Genomic DNA, 18,507 nt, shown 5'->3' on the forward strand with positions numbered 1-18,507 from the left:
ATTTTTAAAATACGTGCAAGTTGCCTTTTTAATACCCTAAAAATTGAAGTACCTGGCTATCTCTGTGGTTATCTTTTTCATTATACAAACTGAATCTTGTCTTCTCATCAAAAAAAAAGATCAAAGATGTGGTCCAATCTGAGTTAGGCCAATGCATGCAAAAAAATTCCATCAAAATATGGACCTGCTCCGACGACAGAACTGGCTGAATTCGGAAAGGAAAAGAATGGCCTAGTCTGTTTTAACTGTTGACGGAAAACAGCCTTATATTATGTTGTTGGGAACCTGAAGGTGTAAAGAGTGTGCTTTTTAAAAAACATTAACTAAAATGATGAGGCTCTGAAGGGCCCTACGGTATAATATGCTACCAAAGAAATCACAGTCTTCTGGGAAGGACGATAAATAGCAGGGGGTGGGGCTAGACCACAGGTGTCTGGTTTAACAGTTCGCAGTGGAGAGTGGTAGGGAGTCTCAGAAGATTATACAATGCTTCTGCTGAGCCAGTTCCTGGTAAGATTCCACCCACGTATGCACTACTTAAGTATCTTCCTACGTACTTGCGCCTAAGTGACCTGTCAGCAGAGGGTATCTGTGACAGTTGTAAGACAATGGCCTTGCTTGCTTAGGATTTTGTGTGGGTGTCGAACATGGCACTTTATACATAAATTTATGAGGTGCAAACTTTTAATGCAAAGATGACTCATAAAGTTTCAGAATGTGTAAATATGAAGCACAATCTAACTTACACCATCATTGGTGCTCACCCACAGTAAAACTAGGCTGTTTACCAAATTGTTTGGATTACCAGGACATTCACAAAATTCACCACTCTTCGTAAGTTGATGAGGAAAACTCTTGGGCTGATGTCAACATTTGTATGGCACTACCATCTTATCTTGAACAAGTGTTATATTTATTTCATCTGCATTTTGGAACATGTTTGATGGCAGCATTCAGTTAACTCTGAGTTTGTGAAGACGCCATTTTTTTTTTGGAGAAGTTACACTGGAAAACTTAGACAGCAGTTGTCTAATAAAGTAAAAAAACTAAATAGAAGCAATTTCACTGAAGTGTCTGGAATCAGGCAATAAGAATAAAATGGGAAAAAAAGAATAAAATGGAAAAAGGATCATAACTAAACATTTCATGTTATGTTGAAAAAAAAACCCTAAGATTAGTATTTTATGTGATTTATTTCTGATGTTCCTTGAGGGTTTTATCCAGTTGCTATAAACATTTCCTTTAATTGAGGATGAACTTATAAAGACTAAACCTTTAACATTATTGGAGCAATATGCTGGAAATAGATATTTAGTTGTCAGAAGAATAACCTTGGAAACTGTGACCAAATAGATACAACCAGGAGACCCAAAATTCAATAGGATGCTGTTTTAATATTTAAAAATTTTGTGGCCTTTAAAAGACAGGGAGAATATGAAAGAATAAAGAAATAAAAGAGCTTAGTTAACCAATTCTGTAAATAGAACCCAATCATTGTTCATAGTTCCCTTAAAAGTGATTAAAATTTGCTAAACTGATAAAAATTTGCAAGTTGGACTTAAAAAGTAAATTTGATTAGCTTTTTATGCATACAAAAAATAAAAAGACCTTCAAGGTATTTTTTTTAAATATTCATAGGTCAGTAGAAATGAAGTCAGAGATTTTAAAGCTTTAACCACTGCAAACTCAAAAAGTAAAAAAAAAAATCCTAGCCTTAGCATTTAGTTTTTGATCACTTCTATGTAAAATAAGAATGATCTTACAGAGTCAGTAAGGAAATAGTTAACAGTAAGGTTTTTTTTTTTTTAAAGATTAAACATACTTACAATAAAAACAAATTTCGGGACATTGGATCATTCTTTTATTAATTTTGAAGGCCCATTTGAGAATCTCATTTATGAGGACACCCACAGATAATAATGAATAAATAAGCTTGGCTTCCCTGAAACAACACCCATGCACACAACTGGACCATAAGGTGGTTTTTAGTTGAATAGCAGCTACCATATTTGGTTATATGCTTTAAGCCGTTACAAACATAAAACATTTACTCAATTCTAACTTAGATGTTTACTACCAAATTCATTTCCTATAAGAGACAGATCTCCTAGTTTCATTAGGTTAATACCTTGATTTTCTTTTGAAGACTCAGTGCAGTATTAAGTGAAGTTACAAGCAAAAGAGGTATCGTGTCAGTAATACTTTAACATTTGAGTAACCAAGTGAGCAGACTATAGGTTGAGAAAATTCCTTGCATGCTTATTTAGGTTTTAAGTCTTAAATACCATCAACTATAACTGTAAACACATATTAGGTGCCAGTAGTCCCATAATCACCAAATCCTAAGCTTTTACCCAAGTGGTCTTACTAATTAAGAACAATGAAAAAGCACATTTCTCCCCCTGCCTTTTGACAGGTTCAGTGGGACAGCAAAAAGAATTCTTATCCTGGCAAGCAGATCTAACTGGCTAAAGCTAGTAATTTTTTTTTTTTAAGTGGCCTCAAAGTCAAAGAAATGCACTACCACTATGTCTTTCTAGCACATCTCACTTTTCTGTTAACTATTCTAGTTCTGGCTGATCTCTTCTGCATCTCAGGCTAATGTTTGCTTTCACCTGTAAAGTGCCTACTACCACAGTGCCTACTGAACACAGAATACACTTAAAATGTCAGCTCCTTATTCATTCCAAGTCTGTAATATTGAAATTTGTATTTTATCTGAGTGGTATTAGTTCCCCTTCAACTAGGTACTGGATTCACAAAGGGCAAGGATCACACCTTACGTTTCCTCTGTGGCCTCCACCCTCACCCTACCATCTAGTACAGTGTTGGGACCCCATGAAGCGCTTCACTAATCTACCAAATGCATCAATTAAAACCTCACTGCAGGGGCGCCTGGGTGGCTCAGTTAAGCATCCGACTCTTGATTTCAGCTCAGGTCATGATCTCGGGGTCGTGAGATCGAGCCCCAAGTCAGGCTCCACCCTAGCCACGAGGCCTAATTAAATTCTCTCTCCTTCCCCCCCACCCCCGCTCTTGATCTCACTCTCTCAAAAAACAAAACAAAAAAAAACCCTTCATTGCAAAGCTTTTGCTCATTCTCTACCATAAGTTAACTCAATATCATATAATTAGCTGTGATACTGAGGCCACATCACATTCACACTTTACAAATATTAATATATTATAAATGTTAAATCCTAATGTTCCTTTTATTAATTTAGTTGGTTAGATATGGTGGATAGCTTTTACAATGTCTTTGTAAACCTCTCTTAAGCGAGAATATAAACCAAACCCCATCCCCCGACAGACCAGAGTCACCTGAGTACCTGTTTGCCAAATAACTTTCTAGAAATGAAGGTAGCTGATAGTAATATTTTGTCTTAAGTACTGGGCCCGGCCCCTTACCCCCAAACCCAGCCCAAATAATCAGAGAGGGGAGGCTAATATCACCTACTGTGAAAAGTGCTTTGCAGAAAGTTATATACACATAAATGTGTGAGGCACAGAAAATCTTTATTGCCACAGGAAGCAAGTGCACTCGTCCCACCTCACCAACAGATTAAGAGTCACAGAAACGCAGACTTCACATAATAAAGTACAACACAGACTTGGGGAGAAATGGTCCCTTGGACTATATTGGCTGTAATACTGAGGTAACCAATTGACCTTGTTCAGTGAAAATACCTCTAACACAATGAAAAAATCAACTAGTTATAACATCCAATTCATATATACAATTCAAATAAAAATATATATTATTTGCTTCAATGTATAGCAAATTTAATACATTAGTGTTTACAAAATAAAAACTGTATTCTACTGAAATTTTTCTTGTGCTTCCCCCTTATCATTAAGCTTGAAAGACCAGGAAAGTGTGATACTTAAGGAAACTTATTTATGGATTTAAAGATGCAGTTCGTGGGGCCATGATAGACAGATAAATATTAACTGGAAGATTACCGCATCTTTAAAAATTGTTGCTTATTAAAATCTACAAACTTGAACTGTAAGACACAATTAAAAAAAAAAACCCACAAAATTTCTCAAAATAGATTAGAATACAGGAAACGTTTCATGAAACTACTGAGATACTAACCAGTTCTATGGCTAATATTAAAAACTGAACAATCTATTTAAATCGTACTCATACTATTTCTACACACAGTGAACAATACAACCACAATAATCAACCTTAAGCTAGCAACAAAGTTGGAAGGTCCATAAAAAGCTTCTTCAGTGGGCAAAACACTATGGTACAATTAAAACATTTAGGTAGGGAAAAGAGCCTTTCAATAGTATAAAAGTTGTTTACTGGTGTTTCTACTATAAAGCTATTCTACAAATCAAAATAAAAAAGCAATTATATATGTGACAGTGATCAGAGACTATACAGTCCAGACATTTCATCTAACATTTGGCTGATGAATTTTAGTATAACAGATTATGACTTAATATTTTTTACAGTTATGACCTAGAGCAGAACTAAAAACAAAAAAACACCACATATTCCAACTCAGGACGCTGTTCTCAGCAATATCTGGGTTTAGATGAATCTGGAGGAAGTAGGTAAAGTTGTCAAATGTCTTCTCTTAACCAAAAAGAAAAAATGTAAATTGGTAGAAACGGTATTTTTTTTAACTATGGATTCCAATGTGAAGTTCTCATAAGTATGCAAGGGCATTATTAACATTTAAGCACACCCCCATAAGTATGCACAGAACCCATTTATTAAATAGGGGGAAGGAATTAAAATATACTTTCAAGCTAAAATGAATTTTAAGAAAAAACTGCATACACAAATATGAAAGGTATACAAACTGTAAAATAAATAATGAATCCAGGTGTCAACTAGACCTCCACAGAATTATGCCTGTAAATGTGGAAGTAGTGATTGTCCACACTTGGGATGGTCTGGGTGGGAAGACATTTCCCAAGGGAGAGCCGCCTACTTTCTCTGACTCCATCCAGGACATCATGAATTTCTAGATATAAAATGGTTCTTACTCTACTACATAATTATAGCCTTTTTAACAAGTCACCATCCTTATCACATTTGGGGTTAACTTACTATGTCTTAATCTATTTAACACATTCTTAAACAGCAATGTTTAAGTCACGGCTTTTACACATCAGTTCACTTGTTTCAAGTTCTCTGTCCAAGGAATAGCTTCCTATTTTTATTATGAGATAATGATATAATCCTAATCAACTAAGAGAGATTTTCTACTCTAGTGCTCATCTTTTTAACTTTACTTTAGTATTTATTAATTGCATAAATGTGCCTGACTGAGCCAGCAAAAGTTGACATTTTACTACTAAAAATGACACATTTCCTGTTAAACAAAATCAGTTTTATCCAATATTAAATCCACAATATTTTCCTTGGTTTAAATTGAGCATTTGCTTTCCATTTTTTTCAAAGTCACTGCAACCTTGCCAATAACTACATCACTTAAACTTTCTTTACAACTGCAAAGATTCTAAACTCTAACATATAATAACATTTATGCTAAACACACTTAAAAGTAGACAGTGAAGTTTCAAGTAAAATAAACTGTATCCACATTTACTGGACCAAACATGTCTCCACATCTAGATTTTACTTCTATAAATTACACAAATACATCGTACATTCTTAAATAATGAATGCTTACAATATTAATTTGTAAGCTTTTCCACATAAAACAACTTACACAGGAATGTGAATGGATCAGTATTTCTGTTACAGACTGCAACATTCTCTCAAATTTTCTCCTTTGTGGCTGTTGTTTTGTCTTCCTGGTTTCCGCAGACTACGAATCAGTCCTTATGCTTTGGCTATGAAATCTGTTTGAGCTGAATGAGGCAACGTTGGTTATTAAGGCTTATTTCTATGATGGAGCATTATCCTTAAACTGAGTGCCATTTCCAGAGAACAGTGGGAGAATCACAGCTATCTTGAATCTTCAGGCTCTGTTTTGATGACTTTCTTTTCTAAAGTAAAAGCTGAGTGAGGGTAGTCTTTTAAAATCCCAAGATTCTCTGCATAAAAATGGAAACACAAAGTATGTTGATACTTTAAATCAATGGATCACAAAAAACAAATTCCAACTTATGAAACAAACCCCCAAACTCCATAGCAAACAGTATCAACTATTCATAATTCTGTAATTCCATACAAAAATTTTATGTTTATAGAGTTGCAGTTACGAGCTTGGCTTCTGGGTTTGAATTCCATCTCTTCCAATTACAACCTTGTACATCTCCAGGCAACTTACATACCTCTCTAGGCCTTAGTGTCTTTCTTCTATAAAATGGGGATACTATCTATATAGGCTGGCATGAGAGTTAAATCATGAAAGGCACAAAAAAGCACTTAGCATACAGACGTGTTTTTCTTTAATGCTTGGTTCAACATAAAAAAAATATGTAAAATAAAACTGGTCATGCATCGACAACAAAGTTACTAGCTAAAATAATTACTATCAGTAAAAAAATGAGACAGAAAACATCTTCAATGTTCAAACATGGAACTCTTATTAAAAGTTCTAGCCACGAAACGTTAGGGTGGGAGAAACAGGGATCAAAGAATGGAGACTACTTTCATAAGGATTCATTTCTTGGAGTTATGTGAGTATAGTTATTTCAACCTCGCAAAAACACTACAGAATGACAATAAAATGTAATATTTATGTAAAGTACTAATACTGGAAGATACATATCCACACACACGTGTACATACACACGTACACTTTGAAAAGGATTCTAGAAGTGTAACCAAAACTAATAGCTTATCTGAAATTAGGCAGTTAAATTTATGAATTTACTCTCTGCAAAATTTAGCAAGAGTATAAAAATAGTAGCTACCATTTACTGAATTCCTATCAGCTAGGCAATTCATATGTGCTACCTTATTTAATACTCATAACTACTCTACGCGGTAGAAATTATGTCTGTTTTACAGATGAAGCAACAGCGTTCAAGTGACTCCTAAAGCTACTTTAACTCAAAGATGGAATGATACCAGCTACTTTTTTTTAAGACTTTTATTTATTTATTTGACAGAGAGAGACACAGCGAGAGAGGGAACACAAGCAGGGGCAGAGGGAGTGGGAGAAACAGGCTTCCCGCGGAGCAGGGAGCCTGATGCGGGGCTCGATCCCAGGACCCGGGGACCACGACCCAAGACGAAGGCAGACGCCCGACGACTGAGCCGCCCGGGCGCCCCAATACCAGATACTTTCAAATGGTGCTGGTCTCTAATACTTTGTATAACTCACTTTTTCTTGGGGAAAAACAGTCAAATATCGAACTATAAAAAGGAACAGCTTATCCTTTTATGGAGTTCAGTTTACTTCTGAAATATAAATATCATCCCCAAAATGCATCTGCAAGAGAAGTTTAGATTCTGGTATACAAGGTTGTCTTAGTGTGAGAGCAAACATGTAATCTGTCAATTTCACAATGTGAAAGGCTGGAAAAAGGCAATTACGTGACTCAAATCAGCCATGTATTATTTGGTTTAAAATTTTATATGAAAGGCACCATTTGTGTAATAGCTAATCAAAATAGTATCATCCTTCATGAGTTTTTCTCTGCCAATTCTTTGGAATACCATGTTCTAAAAAAAGACTGGCCATTATTATGGCAATCTATTATTTCCAAAGGGAGAAAAACTGACTAGTAACATTGTTAGTAATGACCCTTTTTTTGGCTGGGAGTAGGGGGAAGGAGGAGTGGAGATAGCGGAAGGTCGGAAAATAGAACTTAATGATGTCTTATTCAAGTGTCACTCTCTCTAATCATATCCCATATTCTTACCCGACTGGGACTTCGCCTCAGTGGAGTAAAGTCTACTCAGCTCTCCATCCACCACAAAATGATGGGGTTGTCTGTTCTGTAAATTAGGCATTCGGAGATTCAAAGGTCTTTCTCCTAAAGAAAAGGAAAAAAAGCGCAATCTGAATAATATTAAAAACACACTATGATTTTTCTTAAAAATAAGTTTTCACAAATTGCCTGTAACACTCCTTAGGAAAGGAGTAAGGAAAAGCCAACAGGCAGTGAAGAATTTAAATAATAGCTAGAGAAATATTTTAAATAATAATTTAGGAAGGAAATGGCAATTCATGCTAGGTCCAAGGTTTACAATTCTCCCAGGACATTTTTCAGAGTGAAACACGAACTAAACAAAAGACTGAGACTTCCAGTGAGTACTCCAACTCTGACATAGAATACATTCCCTCTGTAAGGCTTTTCTTACCAGTGCACAGTTTACCAAGACATTAACACAAAATAACAAGTACTAGAGAGACAGAGATGGCTTCAAGCAATTGCCTATCACTAAACAACAAAACCTATGGCAAATCCATGAAGACAGAAATAGCACAGATATGGTAAAAACACTTTATATGCCAAATCACCTTCTCTGTCATAAACCTAAATCCACACACTTAGCACACTGCCACCCCACATGACATTATCCTGGTTTCACAAATTAGTCATTCAGTCTTTCATTAATTTTGCTTTTGCTTAACTCTTAACTGTCAACGATGACTAGAGAAGTTAAACAAGACCTCAACTAAACAGTTTCTGTAATATTTTTAAAAAGGAAGAATGTGCTTCTCCTCCAGCACTCTGATCTGCTGACGTATTTTACCCTACACTTGGAGAATGCTTGTAAAGATAGTAGTCTCACTTAGAAAGAAATCTGTTTTTTTTTTTTGACAATGGTAGCCACTCTCTAGAAAAGTATAACAATAATATGTAAAACAAGAAGGTCCTACAAAATTGTTTTTCTTCAAACACACATCACTACTTGAAACTCGAGGATATATTTCTATATTATATACTATGCACCTTCCTCTACTAGAGTGTAAGCTCCAAGCCAGCAGGGACTTAATGTCCCTGATCCATCTGTGGTGCCTAGAAGCATGCCTGGCACACTGGAAGAGACTATGAGTAAATGACAGTGACTTGAGATTTTCTTCACGTGTCAATACAAAAAAATGAAAATAATTTTTTAAATGATAAAAATATTCATGAATCACAGCTTTCTAAAAAGAGTTTAAACAGTTTCCAACGTACCACACCAAATATAGTTTCATAGGGACCATAGGCCAACCTAAAGCCTGAAAGAACACAAAATTTCTTCAAGTCTCTCCATTCTTATACCATCTCTACCAACCTCTGTACTCTTGTCACAGTACTTTAGAAGCAGTTACTGTATTCTCGTAGGGACCAAATGTTATAAACTTCATAGACAAATTCGTTTTTGAAATCAAAGAAAATATGAAGCTGTGATCTTTTAAAAAACTGATAACCGTCTTCCATGGCATCAGTTTCTCTGGGGAAAAGGATCTATACTGTTTACATGTCCCATTCCCACTCACCCTGTACAAAATACGGGTCAAATGCACGTGTCAACTAGTTTAGGGATAATAAGGTAAAAAACAAACAAACGTACAAACAAAAAAACCCCAAAACTTCTGCTAGTTGAATCTGCAGGATGAATCCTTTCCTTTTTTCAAAAAAGAGACAATTTAAAAATGAACTTTTATAGGGAATGTATAACATAATCTCTATAAAATATCAGGATTTAAAAAATAAGCCAACTTTTGTTTCTCTGTACAGTGCACAGAGTCACTGGCTCACAAAGCGCAGGCCATCTAAGATCCACCTTGCCCCTCGGAGTTGTCAGAAGCCACGCCGTTCGGGCTGTGCTCTTCTGAGGCCTGCCTGTAGAGTCCTGCCGAGAGCCTTCTCTCAGCATGCTGCAGTCTCTCATAGCCAGCTGGGGTGCAAAGGAACTCCATCTGCTTTGCCATCACCTTTTCAGGCTGCTAGTAAGTAAAGCAAAAATAAAATCAGGAACTAAAACATTCTACAGTTTTTTTAATGGTTTAAAGATGCCAATTTCAGACTCCAGCAAATATATTTAGTATTCATTAAATTAGTTCACACTTCATGTGGTATACACGTTCCATAAATATGCTTAGATGTCTATATCATCATGTTAAAACATAAAATGTTGGATTCTGTACAAGAGAAAAAAAAAATCCTCCTGCCCATCCTTTAAAGAGAATTCCATTTCAGCTCAAAGGCAAAATAACCTTAGCTTTGTTTCCCGAAGTACTGAGTCCTTTAAAATATTTTTTTTAAAAAGAACCTCAGAGCAACAGCAGCATCTGCCACAAACTGCTTCTAACACACAGGGTGAGATCTTGGCATTTTTATTTTAGGATTTGGCACTATACATACTCTGATATGATGACAGTATGTTGGGGGAGAAAAGGTGTAAAATGGCTGTCTGGAGGGACAAGTCAAACACCCCTCCCACCAAAATCAAACAATGCAAATTACGAAGGAAAAACACCAGTGCCAACAAGACTCTTCCCCTTCATCATGGAATGAAACTGCAGTATTTCCCAACCAATGAGAGAAAGACACATTTAAAATACACAAGTAAATAGAAATTCATCTTTGCATATGTTTTGTAAGTTCCTTCTTTATGTACTGCTCTAAATCACTTATCTGTGATATTCAGATCAGTACATTTGTGATATTTTGCCAAGGAGATTAATAGTCAAAATGCAGATATGAATCACTGCATGCCATATAAAAGAGTAGTACAAGGAAGGTGCTCTATAAAATTAGTTACAAAAAATCCTGACTCACAATAGTAAAAATCAATAAATGAAATATATCAATTCACGGAACAGGATAAAAGCTTACACTATTTTTCTGAATGCACATAAACCAGATCAAAAGGAGCTGTAATTTCAATTCATTTGAACTTAAATAATTGAATCAGAAGCATCTAAGCAATTCATTTGAACTTACTGACATAAAATGTCAGTAAGATTTCTAAGGAGGAAGTATATTTTTCATCCTCTTAAAAAGAAAAAAAAAAAAAAACTTGGCACTACTGAATTTGACCAAGAGCAGTCGCCAGGCAGAAGATCCAGAGGAATAAGACTTACAGTGCTTTCTAAAAGGTGGTTATTTGTAGAAATGACTTTTTTAAAAAGGTTAATTTCAGAATACAATTAAATAATAGCAAAAGCCCCTGAAGATACATATTAAGAATTTTTTCTCATACATGAATCAAACTGACCTAACAATAGCTACAATGCCGATGATGAATGTTTTACTGAGAACCAGTACTATTGTATCTCAGAGTTGTATTACACACAGCCATAGTCAACATGGCTTTCTTCCTGGTATCAAATTGCTTCTTTAAATTTTCTTAAGTAGAGAATCTGTCTTTCTTCCTACAAAACTACAAAGAATAAATAAGTATTACTATATCAGAGATTCTGCTCATAAACAAATCAAACTATGCTGTTATTGCTATCTTGTTGACACAGCTGTGGGTCAGATGACATTTCAAAAACAACCAGAAATAAACCCCATCCTCAGATGCTTAAAACTGAAGCTAGCTGAAGCACCCATTTATTTTTCAATCTACAGATATTATTATGAAATGTTAACTGTTAACTGGTGGCTTACGTTACCTGTGAACTGAGAGCAGTGAGTTCTTCACTCTTCGCCTTAGCCTGCTGGAAGAGCGTTTGCACGGAGTCCTGGAAATCTGGAAATCCATCCTATGGGTCAAAGAATAAGTCCTTTTTACTTAGAGTTTGTAAATAAAATATCAACAACTTAGAAAACAGGGCAAAAAAACCCACTTTAATCCTACTGCCCAAGTAATCATGATTAAGATTTTAATGTACAATACTTCCTTTCAGTCTTTTATGGTACAATTACCTTATTTCTACAGTTGTAACCTCACCAAAAATATAAATGAAAAAGATAATAAGACTTACACATCTACATTAGAATGCAGACTTCATGAGCATTAATAGTGGTTATATAACGTTTCATACAGCAGTTCATCTAGTGGTTCAACTAATAATCACTATTTTCACATCAGACATTTAGATTCTTTTTCTTATTTTCGGGTTGAAAAACACTGCAAAAATACTTTCATAGAAATAGCATTTTCCGTAACTTAGATTACCTAGTATAGTAGATTCCTAGTACAATCACTGCAAAGGGATGAACATTTTTATGAATATTCACTACTTCCCCTAACGGCCTTTACTGGTTAATCAGACCATAAGTTTTTCTTGCCAGCACTGGGTGCTGTTTTTTTCTTAATTGAATTGGTATTTAAAACTTTTTTAATTTTGTATACTGTAGTTGTATATACTTCTATTCTGTAAATTCTTCTCTCACTACAAGCTTCAGAAAGGCATTCTGCTTTAGAGATTTGATAAATGCTCAAATCTACCCTCTAGTTTTTTAAAGTTTTACCTTGTCTGCTTTGTTTTTTAAACTTAACTCTCTAACCCATCAGGAATTTATTTTGTTGTATGTAATGTGATAAAGAACCAATGTAAATTTTCTTCAAAGTGCTACCCAATAATCCCAACCTGAATTTCTGAAGAATTCTTCCATGCTGACTTGTCATTTCTCCTTCGACATTTCATATAACAGGCAATGGGGATCTGAATTAGAACGACGTGCAACTCGGGGAACCTGGGTGGCTCAGCTGGTTAAGCAGCCAACTCTTGATTTTAGCTCAGGTCATGATCTCAGGGTCATGGGATCGAGTCCTGCATCAGGCTCCCTGCTCAGCAGGGAGTCTGCTTCAGGACTCTCTCTCCCTACCTCCCTCTCCCTGTCCCTGTCCCCCCACCGCTTGCTCACGAACACACACTCTCTCTAAAATAAATAAATAAATCTAAAAAAAAAAAAAAGAAGAAGAAGAAGAAAGAAGAAAGACCAGCACTCATGTTCCAATTCTACCACTTACTAGTTAACACTGGAGGAGTAACTGAACCTTTCAGAACGTTAGTCTCCTCGTATGAGAAATACAGAGAAGAGCACCTATCTGTTAGGGTTGTTGTGAGGAGCAGATGAGAGACGGTCATTAGCATGTACTCACTGCTAAGTAAGTGTATCAATACACACTAAATTCTTACATTAAACAGAGCTTTCTTGGGGCACTCTCCTCCTGAACAATACATCAACTTAAATGATTTTCACTCTATACTTTATATATATATAAGCGCCACTCCATCTACTACTTTTTACAGGTTATGTGGTTTTTTTTCTCATTTATTGCTTCACACGAAATTTATATTGACAAACATCACAACAGCGTTGTTTTAACAACTTTACTAAAAACCATTAAAGGACTCCTCACAGAAATGGTCACTGACCTCCAAAATATTTCTCCCCTACTTTCATGAGCTATATATTTGTAGCAAAGGGTAAATCACTAAAACCCAAAGCTCTTATACTAACATAGCAGAATAGCAGAAAGAGATGTAATAATAACAAAATATTTTATCTTATTTGAAATAAGAGATACTGATTCAAGAGTTTCTCCCCCATCAGGGTCTTATTTCTCCACTGTGGATCTCTTGTTTTCAAAGATTTCATCTACCAAAATTCATTTCTTAAGTAATAATTTGCTGTTTTTAAATTCAAAGACATGAAATGAAATAAGAGTCAGGGCAAATAAATTTGACATCATGAGATAGTCATATGTAGCTTTATGGTGGGTCAATATACAATCAGCATTTACTTATTTGAGAGAGAGTGTGTGTGTGTGTGCACTAGAGAGAGAGCAAGCACGAGCAGGGGGAGGGGCAGAAGAAGCAGACCCCTCACTGAGCAGGGAGCCCAACGTGGGGATCCCAGGACCCCGGGATCACAACCGCAGCCAAAGGCAGACGCCCAACCAACTGAGCCACCCAAGCACCCCAAACAGCATTTTTAAAGTATTGAAAATAGTTACCTTTCTAGGCCCCCACAAGACCAAGGACCTTTGACTCAGAGGAATGTATGGAATATAATCATTAACTGAGCTAGAATGAACTTTATATAAGTGGATACAATCTAAATCTAAGTGAAAAGGACACTTGTTTAGTCATTCCATTTTTCTCTAAGAACTTATTTAGACCTACAAATCTAACTTTCTCTTTAGCAATCTCTCCTTTAAGTGAAGAGCACCTATCTGTTAGGGTTGTTCAATGAGGGAAGCTAGGAGAACACCTGGAAAAGCAGAGAAGCTATCATTTTCCAGGTGACTACCATGTACCCCCAGTTCCCAACTATGTTCTGTATTTTACATTTATCATCTAATTTAATCCCCACCATAGACAACCCTAGGTTCCTCTCATTTTACAGCTATGGACACTGGCTTCAAAGCCTCTGCTCAAACCATAAAATCCCAGAGTTACCGAACGCAGAGCAGGAAACAGATGCACACCTCTTACAGCTCGGTTTTTCATAAGCTGAACTGGTTTAACTCTATGATTTACACACGAAGTTCAAAACCCACTTCTACTACTTATTTACTGTGATACTGGACAGACTATTTCATCTCTCTGTGTCTACTCAACTAACTTTAGAACCATTTTAAGGCACTAAAAAATTCATGAAGAACACTTAGCACAATGCTTGGCACATAGATATTATCCAATAAATGTTTGCTACCGATATTTATTAAGTTCCCCTTTAAAGCTACCAGATTTAGGGGCGCCTGGGTGGCTCAGTCATTAGGCATCTGCCTTCGGCTCAGGTCATGATCCCAGGGTCCTGGTCAGTGGGGAGCCTGCTTCTCCCTCTCCCACTCCCCCTGCTCATGTTCCCTCTTTCGCTGTGTCTCTGTCAAATAAATAAATAAAATCTAAAAAAAAAATAATAATAAAGCTACCAGATTTAATCATAGTAAAATAGCATGCTATAAGTGACCTACTGCATCTCTATGATACAGGGGGAATAAGATAAATTTGGGGGATATTTACGTAGTATAGCTATCTTAGAGATTACTTACATAGTATAAGACATCTTGGGTATTTAACGCTAAAACAAGCAAGAAAATTTTGACCATATTGGTAAGGAACAGTTCTATTGGAAAGAACAACAGAAATCTGGAAATACTTGTTTATCCACTCATCAAAAATCTCTCGTTTGCCTAATAGGTTCTAGATTCTGTACTCAATGCTGGGGAGTCAATGACTCCTGCCCTCCTGACAAACAGTCTAGAGAGAGAAAAGGACAAAGAGATCCAGAGCATAGTGGAGGACAGTGTGTCAGGAAGTCTTCTGAGAGGGCATGATGTCTAGGCTGAGACTTGAAAGAAGAGAATTCTCTAGGGAAAGAGAGCAGCTTATATAAAAGCTAGAGGCAAAAAGAACAGGACAACACACCTGAGAAGCTGGAGAATATTTAATATAGCTAACACAGGGAATATACTGAGAAAGAGGGAGCGGTGAGAGACGCTGGATACGCGGGGCCAAATTCTGAGAGGCCTTGTAAGCCATGTTAAGAATTGTCGATTTTTATCTTAAATTCAAAGAGGAGCCACTGCAGGTCTCAGGGAAGAAACGAACCTGATCTGAAACCCAATCTGAATGTGCGGGAGACAATATATAGTTCCAGCTTTTCAACAAGCCCTGGGTGAAGTGCGCCCAGGCCAGAACCTCCAATATTCCAGGGCTGTTTTCAAAGGAACTTACAGAAGAAAGAGCGATCTAGTCTTGTGTGTCAAGAACTAGATGTGTGATCCCAGTCAGGAAAGTTAACCTCATTATTTCCAGTGTTCCCAATTTTTAAACAGAGACTAAACCATCTGCTTTATCCACCCATTGGAGATTTGTGGGGATTGAATGCAGTAATGCAAATGGTAACTCTTGGAAAAGTGCACGTTGCTGTACAAACATACAGTGGCACCACTGTCAGGATTATTCAACCCTGAGAATATGGAAAAGCTAGAAGGGGGAACTTCAAACTCTACAAGTGCAAGTTTTTGGGAAACAGACACTGCTCCTCATTAATAAAGAGACGTAAAAACATGCAATGAGCAATAAACTACCATATCCAAGTAATCGGTGATCTCTCTGAAACCGAGTACATGAGTCATTCTGATTTGCTCCCACAGTCTTTGATGGTTCATTACGGGCAAACTACAGGATTGAATAGCTATCACTTCATGACCTACATTTTCAGGTACCCAAAACATATGGCTTAGAAAGAAGAGTGAGAACATTCCCAAGAAACTGGTCTCTTTCACATGATGTCTGGTGCAGGACTTTTGTTATATGTCTCTCAAGCCTTTTTCCCAAGAACCAGCTATACCATGCTATGAGCAATTTATCTTCATGTCATATTCTTGGCTACTGCCATTAATCACAGTGTTCCCTTACTGGTGAGATCCTGAATCTGAGCACTGAGAAAATAAAAGACACAGGGTGGGATGCTGTTCATGACCTAATTACTCTCATCCCACTGGTCTCCACCCCCATTCCTCCTCAACCTTGCCCCCAAATACCAGCAAGCTGCTTTAAAGCCACTGCTTAGCTATCTTTAAAATGGCTTGTTCCAGCAGATGTTCTCAGCCTCACACGTGCATTTTTTCTTTTTTTTTTTTTTTTTACTCACACTTTCTATATGAATAGCAGATTGTAATGCTTCTGTTTTTCTGATCCAGAGGGGAAGAGCCTACATCAAATTAGACCAGCTTTCTTTCAACAAGCTTAGTAACAGCGTAGGTGGATGTTCTGACCCTCTTCTCTCCCCCTGCCTCCCTCTCCCACCCCCACCCCACTGGAACTGCTAGCAGATGTTTCCTCTAAGTCTGTCTTCTTCAAGCCCCAATTCTCTGACTTTCTGGTCTCTATTAACAAACTGCATTTCTTTCATCCAGTTATCTCTGATTGCTTTGCACTCCCAGCCCACACAGGATCAAGAATGCTGTCACCTTCCATCTCTCTGCCTAGTCTCCAGCAATTTCAGTGAACGAAGAAAACCTACAGATGAGATCTGAACAGCAGCCCATTTAGTCAGCTCCGTGGCCAGTCCCGAGACGGGTTCTCTGACATATTCTTCCTCTTCCAAGATATTACTTACAAACACGGAAGGTAATGACAGGATTTGTTCATAGAACACATTATGTTCTTAATGAAAAATAAAGGCTGTCAACTGAATCCACTTTCAATTAATATTTTTAAAAGGCATGAGTGCCAGGGACTTTGGGTGCTGGTTTTTATCTCCTTTAACTAGTTGACAAGCTGTCTTAAATATATTCTGTCATAGGTATAATATAAATAAATCAAACTAATTTTTCTTTATTTACTCTGTTTATCTTCCCAACACCATGCTTTTCCTCATTCTAAACAGTCTGTCAAATGGCAATGTCTTATATTTAAATATATTTTGTATACTGTTAAACTTCCCACTCAAAACTTAACAATTGCTTGGATATGCCTCCTTGAAACAGAAATTGCTAACTGCCCCTCTTTCCCCCTTCCTAAAGACTACCATTTCTGCACATACCTGGCCTTCCATACCCTACTAGCAGGAGAAAAGGTCTTATCCTAATAGTGTTTCTTACACAGAAGGTGCTCTGTGAATGCTCATCAGGAAGGGGGAAGGTGGTACTGCTTTGTAGTTTAGGAGTCAGACCTAGATCTGAAGGCCTGGTTCTGGCACCAGAGAGCAATGTGGCAGTTTGAGCCAGTCACTGAGATTCTCTGGGTGTCTCTTTGGCTATAAAGGGAAATCCTAAAGCCTCCATATAAGGATAAACAAGGTTTGTGATAATGAATTTCAAACGCCTAGCAGGGATAGGCATTAACAGATTCAATAAAAAAGTTATTTTTGCAAGTGTCCCAGAGCTAGATTTGAGGTCTCTGATGAAAAAGACAACAACAAACATAATTCATTTTCATTTTAGCTGAAAGTGGATCCACACAAAGGGTAGTATTCCAGGTGGACAAGCTATTCATCTGGCCCGGACAAGAGAAATATTCCCAAACCTCGCATACTAACATACAGGGCTGAAGAGGAGCCTTCCCTAGAGGCTTCGTTCCAAGTGATGGGTTACCCTACGGCCTTCCCAAGCTAGCAGGCTTTTTCCTCTGTGTCTACTTCATTATTCTCGGAATTATAGAAAGGTCAAAATCTCTCTGTTTCCTAATGTCTAACATTCGCTGTAGAAAGGGGCACTATTTAAGGGCAACAGATTATCCTGAGTACTTCACTACAATACGTATCCTATATTAAACAATAACAACAAAAACAGAAGCAATCAAATAAATAGCTAACTATCCTTTAAGGGGAACAACCTGCTACATAATAAGAGGAAAAAAATTAGACAAGGATTTTAAAACTTCTACCCAACCCCTCACAAACAGACCAGGAAATTACAGCATTTGGCAACAAGAAAACACCTTATTAAGCTTGAACAAAGTGCTAGTTTTGTCAGTGTGTCCTAATGCACTGGTAATAGCATGCAAGAAAATGTTTCTTTCCCTTACAAGTCTATTTTTGATGTCATTTCCACTGTATCTACTGGACATTACATTTCGTTCACTGCAATCTTTTTAAGATGAAAAAAAGTCAGCAACTTGGCACGTATGCTAATTGGTTATTGTCAAGGATTTTAGAAAAATGAAAATGAAAGAAAAAATTCTCATTAACTTGGGCCTAGTAATTAGTAATCTGCTA

At 36.8% G+C, this 18,507-nt stretch overlaps 1 protein-coding gene across 3 annotated transcripts in view; it reads right to left on the reverse strand.

Annotated features, from left to right (window-relative positions):
- Window positions 1-3,497: 3,497 nt before the first annotated feature.
- Window positions 3,498-18,507, reverse strand: part of NAB1 (NGFI-A binding protein 1) — a 47,553-nt gene continuing 32,543 nt past the window's right edge. For 2 of the 3 annotated variants that reach the window (XM_025848487.2, XM_025848492.2), the window contains exons 5-8: window positions 11,499-11,588; window positions 9,662-9,824; window positions 7,804-7,917; window positions 3,498-6,024 (exon numbers count right to left, since the gene is read on the reverse strand). In XM_025848487.2, coding sequence (XP_025704272.1) covers window positions 5,936-6,024; window positions 7,804-7,917; window positions 9,662-9,824; window positions 11,499-11,588 — 456 coding nt within the window. In that variant the 3' untranslated portion in view covers window positions 3,498-5,935. The remainder of the gene's footprint in view (window positions 6,025-7,803; window positions 7,918-9,661; window positions 9,825-11,498; window positions 11,589-18,507) is intronic. The other variant, XM_025848498.2, reaches the window with a different exon arrangement.

Source organism: Callorhinus ursinus, unplaced genomic scaffold, assembly GCF_003265705.2.
Source record: "Callorhinus ursinus isolate GAN/ISIS: 27379988/994484 unplaced genomic scaffold, GSC_fseal_2.0 scaffold2, whole genome shotgun sequence".
Lineage (NCBI taxonomy): Eukaryota > Metazoa > Chordata > Mammalia > Carnivora > Otariidae > Callorhinus > Callorhinus ursinus.